The following is a 20,239-nucleotide window of genomic DNA, read 5'->3' on the forward strand; positions in this document are numbered from 1 at the left end:
TGGACAAAATATTTTTATATAACAGGGTAGACACTTTTGGCCAGGCTCTACTCTACTGTAGCCTATTAAATATTTGTTAAAATATGCAATACACTTTAGGTATATTTTTATTTATTTTTCAATTTTTAAAATGACCAATAATATCATATACAAGGAACAAATACCACTACACCATGCCCAGACCACATATTACCACCACATGGTGACTGAATACTACAGTACTGATCATTAATAAAAAAAAAATACTATCACCATAAGTGGCATTATACACAGGAGATCTCTCTGTACTTAGTATGCAGTGTCTGTGTACAGGTAATATAGTGATGAATAATATTATACACAGGAGCTCTGTATATAATGTACAGTCATGGCCAAAAGTTTTGAGAATGACACAAATATTAATTTTTACAAAGTCTACTGCTTCATTTTTTCTAATGGCAATTTGCATATACTCCAGAATGTTATAAAGAGTGATCAGCTTAACAGCAATTACTTGCAAAGTCAATATTTGCCTAGAAAATTAACTTTATTCCCCAAAACACATTTCAACATCATTGCAGCCCTGCCTTAAAAGGACCAGCTAACATCGTTTCAGTGATTGCTCCATTAACACAGGTGTGGGTGTTGATGAGGACAGGGCTGGAGATCAATCTGTCATGATTAAGTAAGAATGACACCACTGGACACTTTAAAAGGAGGCTGGTGCTGGCATCATTGTTTCTTTTCTGTTAACCATGGTTATCTCTAAAGAAACACGTGCAGTCATCATTGCACTGCACAAAAATGGCCTAACAGGGAAGAGTACCGCAGCTAGAAAGATTGCACCTCAGTCAACAATCTATCGCATCATCAAGAACTTCAAGGAGAGAGGTTCCCTTGTTGCCAAAAAGGCTCCAGGGCGCCCAAGAAAGACCAGCAAGCGCCAGGACCATCTCTTAAAAGTGTTTCAGCTGCGGGATCGGGCTACCAGCAGTGCAGAGCTTGCTCAGGAATGGCAGCAGGCAGGTGTGAGTGCATCTGCACGCACTGTGAGGCGGAGACTCTTGGAGCAAGGGCAGCAAAGAAGCCACTTCTCTCCAGAAAAAACATCATGGACAGACTGATATTCTGCAAGAGGTACAGGGAGTGGACTGCTGAGGACTGGGGTAAAGTCATTTTCTCTGATGAATCCCCTTTTCGATTGTTTGGGACATCTGGAAAACGGCTTATTCGGAGAAGACCAGGTGAGCGCTACCACCAGTCTTGTCTCATGCCAACTGTCAAGCATCCTGAAACCATTCATGTGTGGGGTGGCTTCTCAGCCAAGGGAATGGGCTCTCTCTCAGTCTTGCCTAAAAACACAGCCATGAATAAAGAATGGTACCAGAATGTCCTCCAAGAGCAACTTCTCCCAACCGTCCAAGAGCAGTTTGTCGATCAACAATGCCTTTTTCAACATGATGGAGCACCTTGCCATAAAGCAAAGGTGATAACTAAATGCTCAGGGAACAAAACATAGAGATTTTGGGACCATGTCCTGGAAACTCCCCAGATCTTAATCCCATTGAGAACTTGTGGTCAATCATCAAGAGACGGGTGGACAAACACAAACCTTCAAATTCAGACAAAATTAAAGCATTGATTTTGCAAGAATGGACTGCTATCAGTCAGGATTTGATCCAGAAGTTGATTGAGAGCATGCCAGGGAGAATTGCTGAGGTCCTGAAGAAGAAGGGTCAACACGGCAAATACTGACTTGCTGCATTAACTCATTCTGTCAATATAACCTTTTGTTACTCATAATATGATTGCAATTATATTTCAGTATGTGATAAAAACATCTGACAAACACACATAAAAACCAGAGGGCAGCAGATCATGTGAAAATATAATATTTGTGTCATTCTCAAAACTTTTGGCCATAACTGTACAGGTAACACAGTGATCAGTGGTGACATTATACACAGGACCTCTGTATATAGTATATGTCATGGTCCAGTCCGGAGTTTATCTTCTGCTGTCTTCACTCCAGACTGGTAATGCGGGGGTTAATCTCCTCAGCCTCGTTCTGGAGCTAGCTGGGCTATTTCAGTCTCTCACAGCCTGCTGACCAGTGTTAGTGATAGCTCAAGCTTCCAGTTTAGAGCCTCTGACCCTTGTACCTTGGTGATCCTCCTGCCTTTGACTGATATTCACGTGTATGACCCGGACTGATCTCTGACCCCGTCTCTTGGTATTCGTCTCTGCTGTTACGTTCCCTCTCTGACATCTGACCCCTCGGCTTGTACCCCGACCACGTATTTTGTCTCACGTTTTGGACCCCATGCTCATGTTCTGGCTTTCTGACTCTCGGCTTGGTATTTTGACTACGTGTATTGCTGCTCCTTCTAGTACGTCTGCTCCTGCTAGTTTCTGACTCGGTTCGTCTGACTATTCTCTCTCATTACCTGTGGCACCTGTGCTGTTGCTCAGGGTTGCTGCTCTTAGTGTGTAACTTCTCTTCCCTTACCAGCTCCCCCTGGTGGAGGTTTCACTACAGTATACAATGTATAGTGTCAGTGTACAGGTAATACACTAACTCACCAGTGATGTCTCTAGGTGAAGTCCTTCATCCTTGCTTTTCATTCATCCAGCACAGATCGCCATCACGTCTTCCAGCCAGGGCTCATCTCTGCAGGAAATAACACAGTTATCTAGAGCTCCGCTTGCAGAACACATTACTTATTTTTTCCCAACTTCTACATTACACCACATGAAGAAAAAAAGGCGACATAGTGTCGCTCTGCACAGTAAAAGGACCGCCCTCCCCATTTAAAACAGTATACTCAAAAAATTAAATACATCACTGCAGTAATAATATCCCTTAATTAGCCCCTATGGTAATAATATCCCCCATCCTGGCCCCCATGTGTCTCATTCCTGGCTTTAGCCATGTGTTCTCCAATCCCGCCCTCATGAGTATCCATTCTGCCCCAGATAATCTCCATCGTATCCATCCTGCCCCATGATCCTGTGCGATCTGTCTCCAACCCTGCCCCTTATGTCTCCAATCATGCCCCGTATCTCCATTCTGCCCAGTGTCTCGCATTCTGCCCCAGTCTCCAGCATTCTGCCCCAGTCTCCAGCATTCTGCCCCATGTCTAGCATTCTGCCCCATGTTCAGCATTCTGCCCCAGTCTCTAGCATTCTGCCCCAGTCTCTAGCATTCTGCCACAGTCTAGCATTCTGCCCCATGTTCAGCATTCTGCCCCAGTCTCCAGCATTCTGCCCCATGTCTAGCACTCTGCCCCAGTCCAGCATTCTGCCCCAGTCTCTAGCATTCTGCCCCATGTTCAGCATTCTGCCCCAGTCTCCAGCATTCTGCTCCCATGTCCAGCATTCTGCCCTAGTCTCCAGCATTCTGCCCCAGTCCCCAGCATTCTGCCCCATGTCTAGCATTCTGCCCCATGTTAAGCATTCTGCCCCAGTCTCTAGCATTCTGCCCCAGTCTAGCATTCTGCCCCATGTTCAGCATTCTGCCCCAGTCTCCAGCATTCTGCCCCATGTCTAGCACTCTGCCCCAGTCCAGCATTCTGCCCCAGTCCAGCATTCTGCCCCAGTCTCTAGCATTCTTCCCCATGTTCAGCATTCTGCCCCAGTCTCCAGCATTCTGCCCCAAGTCCCCAGCATTCTTCCCAAGTCCCCAGCATTCTTCCCCAGTCCCCAGCATTCTGCCCTAGTCCCCAGCATTCTGCCCCAGTCTCCAGCATTCTGCCCCATGTCTAGCATTCTGACCCCAGTCCAGCATTCTGCCCCAGTCCAGCATTCTGCCCCATGTTCAGCATTCTGCCCCAGTCCAGCATTCTGCCCCATGTTCAGCATTCTGTCGCATGTTCAGCATTCTGCCCCAGTCTCCAGCTCTGCCCCAGTCTCCAGCTCTGCCCCATGTCCAGCATTCTGCCCTATGTCCAGCATTCTGCCCCAGTCCAGCATTCTGCCCCAGTCTAGCATTCTGCCCCAGTCTCCAGCATTTTGCCCCTATGTCCATCATTCTGCCCCAGTCTGGCATTCTGCCCCATGTTCAGCATTCTGCCCCATGTACAGCATTCTGCCCCAGTCCAGCATTCTGCCCCATATTCAGCATTCTGCCCCATATTCAGCATTCTGCCCCAGTCTCTAGCATTCTGCCCCAGTCCAGCATTCTGCCCCATGTTCAGCATTCTGCCCCAGTCCAGCATTCTGGCCCATGTTCAGCACTCTGCCCCAGTCTCTAGCATTCTGCCCCAGTCTCTAGCATTCTGCCCCCGGGCCCCCGGATCGCCGCTGTAAAAAAAAAAACAATTTCTCCTTACCTGGCCGCGTTCCAGCGGTGGGCGACGCTTGCGCTCCCTCCACGCTGCAGCGCGCTCTAGCCAACGATTGACACTGACGTCAGATGCCGGCGAGGTGCGCGCCCTGCGTCAGCTGCCAGCCTCCAATTGGCTGGCGGCTGTTAACTATTGATGTGCGGGCCACCGGGCCCGCATGTCAATGGCGTTTAACTGCCGCAGCGCCGAGGGCCCGGTTTACCTGCCGGTAGGGACCCGGTGAGCAGAGGAGACCGGGCCCGATGCAGGCCCCCTCTGACCACAGGGCCCCATACGCCAGTCAGGGCAGTAATGCCCTGATGGCGGCCCTGCCCAGAGCCAGGACGAGCATCTCAGAGGCTAGAGGAGCCAGCATCGAGAGGAAAAGCTCAGGCTGAATATGGGACCGCAGAACCAGGAAGAGCATCTCAGAGGCTAGAGGAGCCAGCATTGAGAGGCAAACTGCCATGGATTGTTTGTTATCAAGTAAAGTTACACTGTTAAAGCGGAATATGGTGTCTGTTACTGAGTGTGTGATATTGTCCGGAGACAGGACTATGGGATCTGCAAACACAATTTTTAAAACATAATTTTTGTTAGGAAAGTTATAAGGACAGGCAGAAAATACCCAAAAGTTACATCATTCTAACAACTCCAACCCTCAAAGTGCTCAAAACCACATTCAAGAGGTTTTTAACCCTACCGGTACTTTGCTGGAATTGAAGCAATGTGGTAGGAAAAAATGAACATTTAACTTCTTTTCATAAAAAATTTACTTTAGACCCATATGTTTTATTTTCACGAGGGTAACAGGAGAAAATGGACCCCAAAATTTGTTATGCAATTTCTCCAGAGCATGCCGATAACCCTTATGTGCGGTAAACTACTGTTTGGGTGCACAGCATGGCTCAGAAGAGAGCACCATTAATGCAATATTTGCTGGAATAATTAGCGGATGCCATGTTGCATTTGGAGAGCCCCTGATGTGCCTAAATAGGGGAAACCTCCACATGTGACCGTATTTTGGGAATTCGAACCCCTTAATGAGCTTATCTAAATGTGCAGTGAGCACTTTGAACCCCCAGGTACTTCATATAAATTTATAACGTTAATCTATGAAAATCAAAAAAATCACATTTCTCACACAAAATGTTATAGTAGCCCTATTTTTTATACTGTATTCACAAGGGTACCAAGAGAAAATATACCTTACAATTTGTTGAACAATTTCTCCTGAGTATGACGATATCCAATATGAGGAAGAATCTACTGTTTGGGTGCATGGCAGGGCTCAGAAGGGAAGGAACGCCATTTGACTTTTGGTGCGCAAAATTTGTTGGAATCATTATCAAACTCCATGTCATAGAATGTTAGAGTTGGAAGGGGCCTCAAGGGTCATCGTGTCCAACCCCCTGCTCAATGCAGGATTCACTAAACCACCTCAGACAGATGTCTGTCCAGCCTTGGCTTGAAGACTTCCATTGAAGAAGAACTCACCACCTGTCGTGGCAGCCTGTTCCACTCATTGATCACCCTCACTGTAAAAAGTTTTTTCTAATATCTAATCTGTATCTTGTCCCTTTCAATTTCATTCCATTGCTTCTCATGTTTCCATGTGCAAATGAGAATAAAGATGATCTCTCTACACTGTGACAGCCCTTCAGATATTTGAGGACAGCTATTAAGTCTCCTTATAGTCTTCTTTTTTGCAAGCTAAACTTTCGCACATTCTTTAACCATTCCTCGAAGGACATACTTTGCAGTCTGCTCACCATCCTGGTAACTCTTCTCTGAACTTGCTCCTGCTTTTCAATGTCTTTTTTAAAATGTGGTGCATAGAACTGGACACAGACTTCCAGTTGAGGTTTGACCAAGGAGGAGAAGAGAGGGATAATTACTTCACATGATCTGGATTCTATGCTTCTCTTCATACATCCTAGGACTGTGCTTTCCTTTTTTGCTGCTGCAACACTCTTTTGACTCATGTACAGTCTGTGATCTATTAGTATACCCAAGTCTTTTTCACACATGCTAGCTCTATTCCTCCCATTTCTGTCTCAGATGTAGAATCTTGTATTTCTCCCTGTTAAATACCATTCTATAAGTCACTGCCCATTGTTCAAGCTTATGTAGATCTTTCTAAATCCTTTCTCTGTCTTCTCTAGTGTAAGCTATCCCTCCTAGCTTTACATCGTCTGCAAATTCGATTAGTCTACCTTCAGTTTCCTTATCTAGATCATTTATAAAAATGTTGAGCAACAATGAGGCCAGGACAGAGCCTTGTGGTACCCCACTTGAAACACTTGTCCAAATGATTGTGCAACCATTTATTACCACTCTTTGAGTACGATCACTGAGACAATTATGAATCCACCTAACCGTAGCCTTGTCAATCACAAACATGGAAATTTTTTCCAAGAAGGACAGTATGAGATACTTAATAAATTCTTTGCAGAAGTCGAGATATACTGTACTGCATTTCCCAGATCCAGCCGGTCATTGATTTCATCATAGAAGGAAATTACAAGTGCTTCTCACTAAATTACAATATCATCAGAAAGTAATTTTATTTCAGTTCTTCAATACAAAAAGTGAAACTCAGATATTATATAGAGTCATTACACACAGAGTGATCTATTTCAAGTGTTTATTTCTGTTAATGTTGATGATTATGGCTTACAGCCAATGAAAACCCAAAAGTCATTATCTATGTAAATTAGAATAATTAACAAGAAAATCTGCAAAGATTTCCTAAGCATTTAAATAGGTCCCTTTTTCTGTTTCAGTAGGCTCCACAATCATGGAGAAGACTGCTGACTTGACAGATGTCCAGAAGGCAGTCATTGATACACTCCACAAGGAGGGTAAGCCACAAAAGGACATTGCTAAAGAAACTGGCTGTTCACAGAGCGCTGTATCTAAGCATATTAATGGAGAGTTGAGTGTAAGGAAATAGTGTGGTAGAAAAAGTTGCACAAGTAACTGGGATAACCGAGGCCTTGAAAAGAATGTTAAGAAAAGGTCATTCAAAAATTTGGGGGAGATTCACAAGGAGTGGGCTGCTGCAGGAGTCATTGCTTCAAGAGCCACCAAACACAGACATATCCGGGACATGGGCTACCAAGTGTCGCATTCCTTGTGTCAAGCCACTCATGACCATTAGACAATGCCAGAAGCATCTTACCTGGGCCAAGAAGAAAAACAACTGGACTGTTGCTCAGTGGTCCAAGGTGTTGTTTTCAGATGAAAGTACATTTTGCATTTCATTTGGAAATCAAGGTCCCAGAGTCTGGAGGAAGAGTGGAGAGGCCACAATCCAAGCTGCTTGAGGTCTAGTGTGAAGTTTCCACAATCAGTGATGGTTTGGGGAGCCATGTCATCTGCTGGTGTAGGTCCACTGTGTTTTATCAAGACTAAACTCAGCGCAGCCGTCTACCAGGAAATTTTAGAGCACTTCATGCTTCCCTCTGCTGACAAGCTTTTTGGAAATTGAAATGTAATTCTCCAGCAGGACTTGGCACCTGTCCACGCTGCGAAAAGTACCAATACCTGGTTTAAAAACAACCGTATCACTGTGCTTGATTGGCCAGCAAACTAGCTTGACCTTAACCTCATAGAGAATTTATGGGGTATTGTCAAGAGGAAGATTAGACACCAGACCCAACCATCCAGATGAGCTGAAGACTGCTATCAAAGCAACCTGGGCTTCCATAACACCTCAGCGTACATAAGGAAAAAACTCCCAAAATTTAAAAAAAAAACATATTTGAAAGGTTGACTCACCAAAACCCTGACTAATGCACACGCAGGATGCAGCAAACCTCCATTGATAAAGGCTGGGGCAGCACAGGTGCAAACCACTGATGAAAACAGCCAGTAAACCCAAGAGGGTCTGGCTGCCTAGTGGAAAAAATGCACCCAAATTGGGCTTGCATAGGACATCAGTCACACAGATAAGTGTGGTGCAAAGTGTCTGAACAGCCTATTAATGACGCCCATAGTATTAGCAGGCGGGCTGCTCAGCACTATATACTGTATATGCATCACACAGAAAAAACCATGCCAACATAAAGAGGTCTCGCTGCATCCTGCAAAAATGATAAAAAGTGAAAAAAGATAAAAAGACATGAGGTATTAGTTACTATTTTGGCCTAAGCAGATTAGATCGCAACCCAATGTCAAGGGTCCCCAAATTTTGCAAGTCCCTAACACTAAATCTGTACAGCGTACATAAGGAGGTCTGCTGCATCCTGCTAGTGCATTAGTCAGGGTTTTGATGAGTCAACCTTCCATAACACCTCACCAGTGCCACAGGCTGATCGCCTCCATGCCACGTCACATTGATGCACTAATAGATGCCAAAGGAGCCCCGACCAAGTATTGAGTGCCTTTGCTGAGTACACATTTCAGTAGGCCAACATTTCAGATTTTAAAATCATTTTTCAAGCTGGTGTTATAAAGTATTCTAATTTACTAAGATAATGACTTTTGGGTTTTCATTGGCTGTAAGCCATAATCATCAACATTAACAGAAATAAACACTTGCAATGCATCACTCTGTGTGTAATGACTCTATATAACATGAGTTTCACTTTTTGTTTTGAAGAACTGGAACAAAATAACTTTTAGATGATATTCTAATTTAGTGAGAAGCACTTGTAGATTAGACTGGAATGACTTGTTTTGCTACAAACCCATGTTGGTTCTAGTAAATTACTATATTCTTATTCAAGTACTAACATACATGCTGTTTAATAATTTGTTAAAATATCTTTCCTGGTATAGAAGTAAGGCTCCCTGGCCTGTAATTTCCTGACGCCATCTTTTTTCCTTTTTTGAAGATAGGGACAACATTTGCCCTTCTCCAATCTTCTGGGACTTCTCCTATTTTCCAGGATTTTTCAAAGATTCTGGTTAGTGGTTCTGCAAATTCCTCTGCTAACTCTTTCAGTACCCTAGGATGTAATTCATCTGGACCAGGAGATTTAAATCCATTTAAATTCATTTAACTTGAATATCCCAATGAGAAAACAAATTTATAGATTTGGAGGTAAATGGCCTGGTCTTGAACTGGTTAAAGTACTGTACATTGGAACCATACAAGTGTTGCAAAGGTAGCCAGATCCTTCAAGAAGAAATTAAGGGAGAGCTCCTAGGTGTTTGGGTTATAGATGGTTACGCCAAAGGGTCTTGTATAAATATTCAGTCTTACAGATCATTGCTTGTAGAATCTAGTGTATGAGGATTCATTTTTTATTTTGGGGTATTTTATATTCAGTTTTGGAAATTCTAACTTTTATGTTTATTCTACTTCTTCTTGGCTAATTCAGTTGTACATATAATGAGAAATAACAGACGAGCGTCTTTCATTGTAAAATAATTTAAAATCATTTCTTTTTTTAGAATGCCAAAAAGAAGGACGATTTAGGCAAACTCCTAAAGCATCTGGATGAAAATGGAGTCTCTGAAGTGGATTTCAAAGAATATATTGAAATTCTTACTGCAGTCCTCATTAAAGCCTAGATAGGGGAACTTGCCTACAAATTAATTATTACTATCAATTTACCATTGTCTAATAAACTTCTGCAGTTAATATGTTCTGCTTCTTTCTTTTGGACTGGTTAATATCAGCATACACTATACATAGTAGAATATGAAGTGAATATGTTATAATATTCCAGGAGGTCTAATGTAATTCAGTTGTTAGTACTTATTATATATTTATATATATTATGTAATTTCTATTGTAGAATTATACCTAGAAAAGTTTAATTGTAACGCAATTAGGTCCAAAACTTTTTACTGTTGTTAATGTTTTCCAAATATAGATCTAATATAGAAAATTATCAACTGATTTGCAACACTTTTTGGCATAAGAAAAGTTGCAGATGATGTGGTATAAGATAATTGCACCAAAACTTGCAACTTTTTTTGGCATTCATGATCTCTGTCTTTCTGACATTCCTATCAAGTTTATCCCCTTTGTCACCTATGATATATAGGTACATCATAGGTCGCCTCCCTGTCTTTGATGCAGGATCTGGAGCTGAGCCTGCCTGCTTTCGGTCACATGACAGCTCATCTGATCAGCTGTCATGTGCCCCAAACAGCCGCGGGTGGAATTGCGATCCACACCAGGCTGTGAACGTATTCAATGCCGCTACTAATCTCTGACAGTGGCTTCTAAAATGTACACGCTCATCACTAACTCCATGAAAGGAGACCCTTGTGCTTGTCATTGCCAATCTGCTATGAGCGCCGCTCCGTGGCTGGCGTTCACAGTAGATGATGATTTATGCTACACATTGGAGGACTGAAGCTCTGCTACGTGTAGCACAAATGAAGAAAAGATCACAGCTTCAAATAGACTATTGAAGAAAGTGAAAAGTTAAAAAAATGTTTTTAAAATCTTAATAAATGTTAAAAAATATAAAGGTTCAAAACACCCAAATTCAAAATAAAAAAAAATAAAAAAATGCACATGTTTGGCATTACTGAGTTCAGAAATGTCCGATCAAAATATAAAAATAATCCGATCGGTAAACGGTATAATAGGGAAAAAAATCAAAACTCCAGTATTATGTTTGTTTGGTTCGCCGCAACATTGCAATAAAATGCAATAACAGACAATAAAAAGAACCTATACATGTTAGGTATCTATGAACTTGTAATGACCTGGAGAATCATACTGGCAGGTCAGTTTTAGCATTTAGTGAAAAATGATTGATTAAAAAAAAAAAACCTATTGTGGAACTTTTTTTTGCAATTTCTCCACACTTGGAATTTGTTTACCATTTTCCAGTACACTATATGGTATTTCAAAAGTAAAACTTGTCCCGCAAAAAACAAGCCCTCACATGGTTTTAGGGTTGGCAGAACGCACCAAATAAAGTATAATAATAAGGTGCGTTCGCAACCCGGGGTCCACCGTGCAGAGATGGAACCTGCTGCTAAGTAATGGTTGGACAAGATGGCGGTTGAGCACCGAAAACACGCGGGTTAAATGTTACCTGGTGTGAACAGCGGTGAAGTGAACTCTGTTGCTCCACAGAGCCGCAGTGACAACGTAAAAGGACGCTGTTTCCTGTTGAACATCACAGGGCACAGCAGATATGGCGCGAGTGAGGTCTCTAGGCTCAATCCCTAGAATGCTGGGGCTAGAGTCTGACTGGACGCACTATGCGTACGGTGTCACACAGGCGATGCCACTACTTGGCACTGACGCTAGGCCCTGACTCTGCACTATCAGCCTAGGCACTAGCTGGCAGGGCTGAACAAGACATGCATGCCAAGGGTAGGGGTTTCATAATGAGTCAGTCACCAGAGACAATCATACGTGCATACAACACACACACCACATAGTCTATACTAGCGCACGGCCGTGCGGCTATGAGATCCTTTTATAGATCCCAGTCTGCCAGGACCTTGCTAGTGGACCAATCCGGGCTCACTTGAGGACCTGAGCAGCTGACCGGCAACCACCAATGAGAGGTTGCCACCTCATGAGCATGCTCAGTAGGGTGAAACCCGGTCATAGTCTCAGGAACGACTGATCGCTGCTGTTTGCTATTGATTGCTATAGCTGAACGTGGAGAGGCAGCAGCAATCAATCGCACAGCACAGGTCTGAGTAATACACTGAGGCTGACGTCTCTGCTGAGCAGGATCCACTGAGACTGAATGGGAGACCGCAGGAGAAGACATGGTTTGGGATTCCTCCTGTGCAGAGGGCGAATCCCGACGCCTAACACATGGCCATATTGATGAAAAATAAAAAAAAGTTATGGCTCTGGGAATAAGGGAAGTAAAAAGCAAAGATGCTACAACGGAAAATCCCAAGGGGGTGAAAGGGTTAAGAGATGCAGATAATGATACAAATCTGCACTCACTCATTTGGAGCCATAATTTCATTTTAAGACTTTAAGTGCTCGTGCAGTAACTATGGTATATACTGTAATTAGGGGTAATAGTTACTGATAGGCAAGATGATATTATTCAAGTATATTGGCGGGCTCATATGGCCATAAGAAATCTAGGGCCAGTCACAACCGCAAATCACGGACCTGATTGACTCTGTGTGCAGCTTCGTGGAGCTGCCTGCAATTTGCAATTACATGTCTGTAAATCAGACCAAAATAGTGCAAGCGGTGATTGGTTTCCACGTAGACCGTTGGTCCATGTGGAAAATTGCCACATGCACATTGGCTATATAATAGGTGCGTGTGCTCTCTGTGTATGGCCCTTGGTGCGCACAGAAAGAACATGTCCGGATAACACACTCGTCTGAACGAACCCTTAGAGTCAGAAAGCCTTTTTTATGCAAAGGAAGAGGCACCATAGAAGGCATTCTAGATTATTATCTAAGACATCCCTGTATATTTTCAAAAATCTAATAATCTCAATCAGTTGTGCATGACAAGACCCCATATATTCTTGCAAATATCTATTGTTTTATTTTAGTTGGCATTGATGGCAGGTCCTTTATGTTCAAGATTCTGGATCCATAGGACTTTTCTATTTTGAATTTGGAAATCATGTAAAATTGCTGAAAACAAATTCACAGATCTTTAGTACCACTGGGTTGCCCTCACACCCAGGGCTGAGGGGTACTCGGTACCGGGCCGGACTCTCAGAGGGGATTGTCACAGCAGCGGTGACCCGGTCCGTGGCCCTGGGTGCCCATTGTAAAAGGGGTTGTTTCAGTGTGCTTATGGTGATAAAAGTTTATAAGTGATTTGTGACGCCATCTGTGGTGTTCGGCAATGAAGATGTAAGCCGACGCTGCAAACAGATCCTCTGGGACAGATGGGGTGGTGCAGAAGTGATGTTATAGCCCTCCACAGGCAGGGCTGTAGTCCCAGGGCAGAGTAAGTGAAGTGACACATAGATGGTGTAGTGTCAGGCGCAGAGGGGGTAGCAGTGATGGACAGGTTGGCGCAGGGAATAAGTGGAGGACACCAGGGCATGTAGTTCCAAAGCTTTACTCACAGTCTGTTGTACAAACAGGTGCCTGCCTCTGTGCCGTGTCCTCCGGGTCAGGGACTCAGTCAGCCTCCAGGCCAGATGGAATACTCCTTTCCAACACTCCGCCAACATATGTGCCTTTCTGAACGTCTCCTCTTATAGCGCCTTTAAGTGAAGTACTCCTAGTACTGAGTTACATTGGAGTGCCTCCTGTCCGATGTTCTTATGAACTCTACTTGTACGGCAGACAGCTGTAGCCTGCTTCGGGGACTCCTTGCTACTAAGTCCCGGCTCACTATCCAGTTGCTGTTGTGCCCCCAAGTCTTGTGAGGGAATAAAGTGGTCACTACTTCTATTCCTCCAGTGTCTGCTGCAGGACCATTAGTATCCATACAACCTTGGGGACCGGGCCCCGACCTTGCGCTTAGAACTTCTAGGAAGGGTTCTCTTCTCACCCACGTCCTCTGTTCTCTCTTACTCCTCACGTTCCGTACTAATCTTTCTTTCTATGGAAGATCAGGCTTTCAGTCTATGTTGCTCTCTCTCTCTTCCTTTCCCGTGCCAGCAGACCCAGATCACTGGGATCTGCTGCAGCACTTCCATCCATCTATCCCTCTCTCCGGGGATCTTCTTCTCTCCAACTCCATAACCAACTGACTTCTCATCCTCAACTCTTCCCCCTCCTTGTAATGTAAACTAACTCCACCCACCTCCCAGCACGTTTCGTGTTCCAAGCAGGGAGCCACCAATGGGTGCTTTGCTATACTCCAAGCAGGGAGCCGCCGAAGGTGCTTTGCTACACTACTGTCATGGTTTGAAAAGGGTTCTTGCCCTGCACTCACAGGGATAAGTTTGTGGCCTCTTTCTGGATCTGGGAGGGGTATTTATACTCACTCTTTACCAGGGTTCTCTGTCAGCTATGCTGTTGTTCTGGTGTGTCTGACCCCTGGTGTGCGTGTATTCTGCGTTGCTTGTTTGCTTCCCGTGTATGACCCAGTCCGTTCCCTCAATCTGTACTCCGTCTCTCATTTTGGTACTATTGTCTTTTCTGGTTCTGACCTCCTGGCTTGGCTATCATTACTCCGTTACAGTTTGTCCCTATTGTACCGTCTATTGCCCGTTCTTGTTTTATGATCTATTGCTACGTCCTGACTATCCATTCTGTCTAACCCCCCTTTGGTACTGTATTGCTATCTCGTGCTTTGACCCGGCTTGATCTGGTTTCTGTCTCTGTCTATGCCCCTTGGTAACATTGCCCTGTAGTTACCTTTCTAGGAGTTTCCCTACAGCTCCTGGCTCTATGGAGCTGAGACCATGCCCCCAGCAGTCACGTGCTCCAGGTCCTGTGAGCTTGGAGCATGCATCGTCACCACTGAGATCCCGCTCCACAGGTATCTTTGTGCACAGTCTTTGTACTCAGGACACGCGCACTGGCTCAGTGAGCAAGTGCAGTGCGGTGTTCCTGACATTATAGCTGACCATTTCAATTTTTTTTTCCTCTGAAGGAAAAAAAAAAAGTGTGTTATCCTCATGGATCCCATACAAACTTTGGCTAATCAGGTCAAGCACCTGACCCAAATGTTCCACAAACTTAATGTGGAACAGCGCATGATGGCCCATACCCAGCAAAAGTTGGTGGATACTGTGCAGGGGGCTGTCGCTGCAGGGGTTTCTAGTGCTGGGGATAGAGATGTGTCATTGGCATCCCCTGAATCTCCGGTCAAATTGCCAGACCCTTTCTCAGGGGATAAAAGGGAGGTCAGGTCGTTCAGAGAAGGATGCAAGCTTTTTTTTTCTCTGAGGCCCCGCTCCTCCGGGGATGAGTTCCAGAGGGTGGGGGTCATCATTTCCCTACTTCGGGGGGCTCCACAGGCATGGGCTTTCTCTCTCTCTTCCTCTGCTCCTGAATAGAGTTGAGCGACTTTGCCTTTTTTGGGTCGAGTCGGGTTTCATGAAACCCGACATTTGCAAAAGTCGGGTCGCACGAAATCGGCCGATTTTTGTGAAAAGTCGAAGGCCGACTGAAACACGAAACCCAATGCAAGTCAATGGGGAAGCAAAGTCGGCAGGGAGTGGAGGCCAGGAAACACACCTACAGTGTCCTTTTGAATGCCAAAAACATCACATCTTATTACTGAAGCTTTTCAACCTTAATTTACTTAATAATACTAGTTACGCACTGAAAAATGGGGGTTATTTGGCTAAATTTGTGGGGGGGTAGGGCTGGCTTCAGGTTTTCATGTGCCCTGGGCCAAAGAGCGCCCCTTTAACACAAACCACAACTCATGATACGCCGATACTATGGCAGAGAAATAGCGGTATAGTACAATGAAAAATACTTCACTTTTTACATCTCATGACTGATATCCATTTTAAATTCTCCAATAGCTCCAAAAACAGACAGTATTTTACTCCATACAGTATTATGGCCACCGCATAGTGCGCTATACAGAGTTATGAGGCCCATATATTTCACCATACAGAATCATTGGTCCCATATAATATTTGTGTCATGATCTGAATTTGATCTGACAGTTTTAAAAGCACAGAGTGAACTTTTTTTTTCCTTTTGGCAAGTTGCCAAGGTGACTTGACTGTCCCCGGTGGTGGTTAGTGGTATCGCACCTTAGGTTTTCAGTTTAATGTTCTCTGTAATTATGATTCAGGTGTGGGGCTCTATAAATGAGTCTCAGGGTGTGTAATCACGGCTGGTGATACTGATTCATTCATTTATTCTGAGTTTGTGAGAGCCTGGTGGAAGGATGGAGCTGAGGAGGAGTCCTGCGCAGCTTAGCCAGGGGGGACGTGTGTCAGCTATGGTGTCTGGACGAAGGGCTGGCATGGCGTGGTGGGGTCGCAGTGATGGTGTCAGCGGGAAGTGTCTGCATGGACTGGTGGAGTGGCTACTGCTCACCATGTGGGACTTGGCTGCTGAGCTGGACTCAAGCATGCTTGACTTCATGTCAGAAGCTGAACTCATCCTTGGGACTCTGTTACTAAGCAGCAGCAACTGGTGGTGGACTCTGCTCCAAGTCAGCACTATGGTGAAGGATCCTGTTATGGTGATGGATCCGGGTGGAGGAGAAGACGCACTCAGGTGGAGGGCTCTGTGGCAGGAGCATAAGCACAGAGCATAAAGCTAAGTGGTGTCCCCCTGTATTGTCTCTTTCCCTCATGTGTGTTATTAGTGCAGTGGTGGGATTAGTTTCCGCACCGGCCTACTCCCTAGTGAGGGTTTAGGTTCAGGGCGAGCAAGGGCTTTGAGGTACGCGTGCGGCGCCCGGTGCGGAACCGGCATAGGGAACGTTAGGAGTGCAGGGACACTGGCTCAGGGGAGCTCAGGAGGTCTCCCCTTCCCTTTTCCCTATCGCAGGGCCCACCACTGTTAATGTTTCCCAGGTCCCCCTTATTATTTAAATTCGCTGTACTGGAGGCGGGGTTTCCAGAATGTTTATTAACGTGTAATACCTAAATTCGCCAGGTGGAGGTGGTGTATCCATCTGCACGTTTTATTATTTAAATTCGCCCCACTGGAGGCGCTGTATCCAGGGTCACGTGTGTTATGGGTCCGCCTTGCGGTATCATCTGCGTCCAGACACACGTGACCATGACAATTTGAAACAGTATATGATGAGCTATACATAATGCTACAGTATATGTTGGTCCCCATGGATGAAGCTGCACTGTCTTATGGGCCCAAATAATGCTCTATATATAATGGGCCCCATTTCTAATGCTCTAGTGTATAATGGGCCCTGTAAATGCTGCTCCAGTGTCTGATGTCCACCTTTGGAATGCTCCAGTGTATGGTGGGCCCCATATATCATTCTCCACAGTATAGTGCTCCCCAAAAATTGCTGTCCCAACATTGAAAACAATTAATTAAGTCTCCTCAAATAAGTCTCCTCGCTAGGGAATCCCTGTACTAGTCTGGGCGTACAGACGTGATGTCATTGCGCTCTCTGATCAGAATATCACTGTCAGTAAACGCGGAAGACGTCATGGCGGTGGAGCAGGGAGAGGTAAGTATTTCAACTTTGCAAGTGCTGTGATCCAGAGCAAGCAGGGGGGGCCCACTCATTGGCGGCGGCACTGGCACAGGGCCCCTCATAGTACGGCAGTGTGTCTGACGGCGGGTGGGACGAACCTGCGCTTTCAGCTGCAGCTTCCTTTTTGTCACCGTGTAAGGTGGTACAGTATATGGGAAGGGTAACCTGAGTTTCATCTGTTTCACATTCAGGCTGTGTAGAGTGCGAGGGGAATGTAGTGGTCTGGGTCAATGTACCAGCAGAATCATCTAGCAGTGGCTGGGCCTCAGTGCACTTGTGGCGCCCCCAGGAGTATGGTCGCCACAGTGGCATTACCTTCCTACTAGGGAGTGTGATGTCATGCTTGGGAGCAACGAAGGATCTCTCTAGCAGTTAAACCAACACACAACACATTTCCCACTCCAGGCCAGCAAGGAGACCTCTGAACCTGACTGCTGAGGAGCTGCTGTCTGTGGTTGGGAGGAGGTAAGTTAGGGCAGTCTGTGAAGGGAAGGGGAAGTGTGTGGACATGAGAAGGGGAGCTGGAGGATGAGCAGAGTTAAGGCTCACTCCTAGCTTGAGCGCATGGTCCGGATTCCGGTCTCCGAGTTTGTGGGGACACTGACGTTCCTGCAGCAGAAACCGGAGGAAGTAGCAGCTGTAAATGCTCTGTACCCAACTAAGGCTCGGAGGCCCCAGCAGCGACGTGTGGGAGCCAGAAGGAAAAGGCTACGGCTGCCTGCCATACAAGAAAGTTCCAAGAGTCAACAGGGGGAACTTCATTGAACTCAGCACTGCGAGTACCTCAGATAAGCGCTAGAACGGAGGCCACACTACCTATCTGCAGAGAGAGAATTCCAAATTGGCTTCCAGGCTGACCAACTCCTTCTCCATCTGTACTCTGGATCCTGGACGGCACTTAACAAGTACAGGTAAAGCAACTGCACTACTGTGTCTGTCCTCTTTCCCCTGTGCCTGGTGCATGGCTCTGCTACATCCTGCACTGCACACAATCTACCAACTCTTTCATGTGCCCTGCGACAACGGCCATACCTGTGCAGGGCTTCTACATCTTAGCTGCACCACAACTTCTGTCCCAGAGAAGCGCCACTGCAGCGCTGGTCAATCTACTCAGAAACCACAGGTGGCGTCAGGTATCATTCACCTCTAAACGTAATTCACCCCTTTGCATGGACGCCCAGGGCCATGGAACGGGTCACCACCACTATGACACATCCCAGGGAGACACCGTCCCGGTACCGATTAACCCCACTGCCGTGCCTGGCCACCCACACTCCATGTCAGATTCATCTTGGACTGGGGAATTCACGATTTGACTTGATAACCCATGCATGGTATGATAGAAAGAGCTACATGGACTAATGTGAAGTTTGGCCTGCTGCATCATTCACTTTGGGTATGTGCGCAGGACACAAGGAAAGGGGTTCTTCCTGACCAGGAGCTAGCACTTGGCGACTCAGTGCATGCATTTTTTGAAACTTCAGAAGAGGAGGGCATATTTGCTGGAGTCTGTTTCGGCAATGTAAGCCCAAACCAGTTCCTCATGCTCCGGCTTTAAAAACGGTTAACCTACTCCCAGAAAAGGTAGCCTTCCAGGCGTTCCGTAGACAGACCATGATGCAGGCTCAACACCTCCTGCCTTAGCTGCTATTGTGCTTTTGCCATTACCAGCAGATGCACCACCACCATCAGCACCAGCTGGCCCCCCCACACCCACGTCCGCGGCCTCTTCCACCAAACTTCCAAATTTAGCACAAAATAGACACAAAATAACATCACATATATGGTATTGTATCAGAAGCGTACAGCTCTATTCAGTCAAAGGATAATTGTCAATCTCCATATATATTCCATCAGTCACACAGAGACACTCCCAGGCTCAGTATGGATTAGACAAGAATATAAAAAGTAGACAAAGTGTACAGTATCATCAGATAGCAGGTATATTGTCACGTTTCCACCAGACTTAGGGCCTGCTGTTCCGGTCGCGGCCACTAGGAGGCGCCGGACCGCCACTTTATCGTCAGACTCAGGGACGGCTGTTCCTGCCTCGGCCACTGGAAGGGGCCGTGGTTCTGTCACATCAGGCTCAGAGTCTACTGTCCCGGCTTTAGCCTCTAGGAGGCGCCGGTCTGTCACGTCGCCGTTAAATTCTGGGTCTGCTGCTCCTGTCGCGGTCACTAGGAGGCGCCATGGCTCGCCCGGGAGTTATGGTGCTGACAGAGTAAGGGCACCTGCGCAGGCATCTGGTGGACGCAGGCTCCACCCCTCTGTCAGTCATCAAGAGGTTACTGCATCTCCATCTGGCCTGGTCCTGGGGGCGGTACTGATGACATCATCAGTCCAGGAACCTATGAGGGGTGACCTGATCCCTGAAATACCTTGGGACTGGTCTTGCAAGCCGCCGGATATATTCTTGGTTCTCCTGTGTGAATTACTTTCTGACTGACTGACTTTGGCCTGGACTTCTGACTCTCCTTCTGCCTAACGATTCTGTACCTCTGCTACTCTCCTGGTTTATGACTTTTGGCCTGAATCTGACTCTGCTTCTGCCTAAGGCTAAGTGCACACGTAACGGAACTCTCGCGGAAATTACCGCGAGAATTCCGGAATTCCAGTCCGCGGGAAAATCGCATTTTAAATTCCCGCGATTTTCCCGCGGAAAAACTAGCATTTTGCAAGCGTAATTAGCTTGCAGAATGCTAGCGTTTTCCAAGCGATCTGTAGCATCGCTTGGAGAACTGATTGACAGGTTGGTCACACTCGTCAAACATAGTGTTTGACAGTGTGACCAACTTTTTACTACTGAGGCCGCCTATGCGGCATCAGTAGTAAAAGATAGGATGTAAAAAAAAATAAAAAATAGAGTTATTCTTACCCTCCGACGTCCCGCGCATCCGTTCCCAGTAATCCTTTGCGAAAA

General features: G+C 45.8%; 1 protein-coding gene across 1 annotated transcript in view; it reads left to right on the forward strand.

Annotated features, from left to right (window-relative positions):
* Window positions 1-9,899, forward strand: part of LOC141088449 (protein S100-P-like) — a 44,313-nt gene extending 34,414 nt beyond the window's left edge. Inside the window, exons 2-3 of the mRNA XM_073574522.1 lie at window positions 9,146-9,217; window positions 9,708-9,899. Of these exons, the coding sequence (XP_073430623.1) occupies window positions 9,146-9,217; window positions 9,708-9,827 (192 nt within the window). The 3' untranslated portion in view covers window positions 9,828-9,899. The remainder of the gene's footprint in view (window positions 1-9,145; window positions 9,218-9,707) is intronic.
* Window positions 9,900-20,239: the final 10,340 nt, after the last annotated feature.

This window comes from Dendrobates tinctorius, unplaced genomic scaffold (assembly GCF_039654945.1).
Source record: "Dendrobates tinctorius isolate UK_male_01 unplaced genomic scaffold, ASM3965494v1 ptg000039l, whole genome shotgun sequence".
NCBI lineage: Eukaryota > Metazoa > Chordata > Amphibia > Anura > Dendrobatidae > Dendrobates > Dendrobates tinctorius.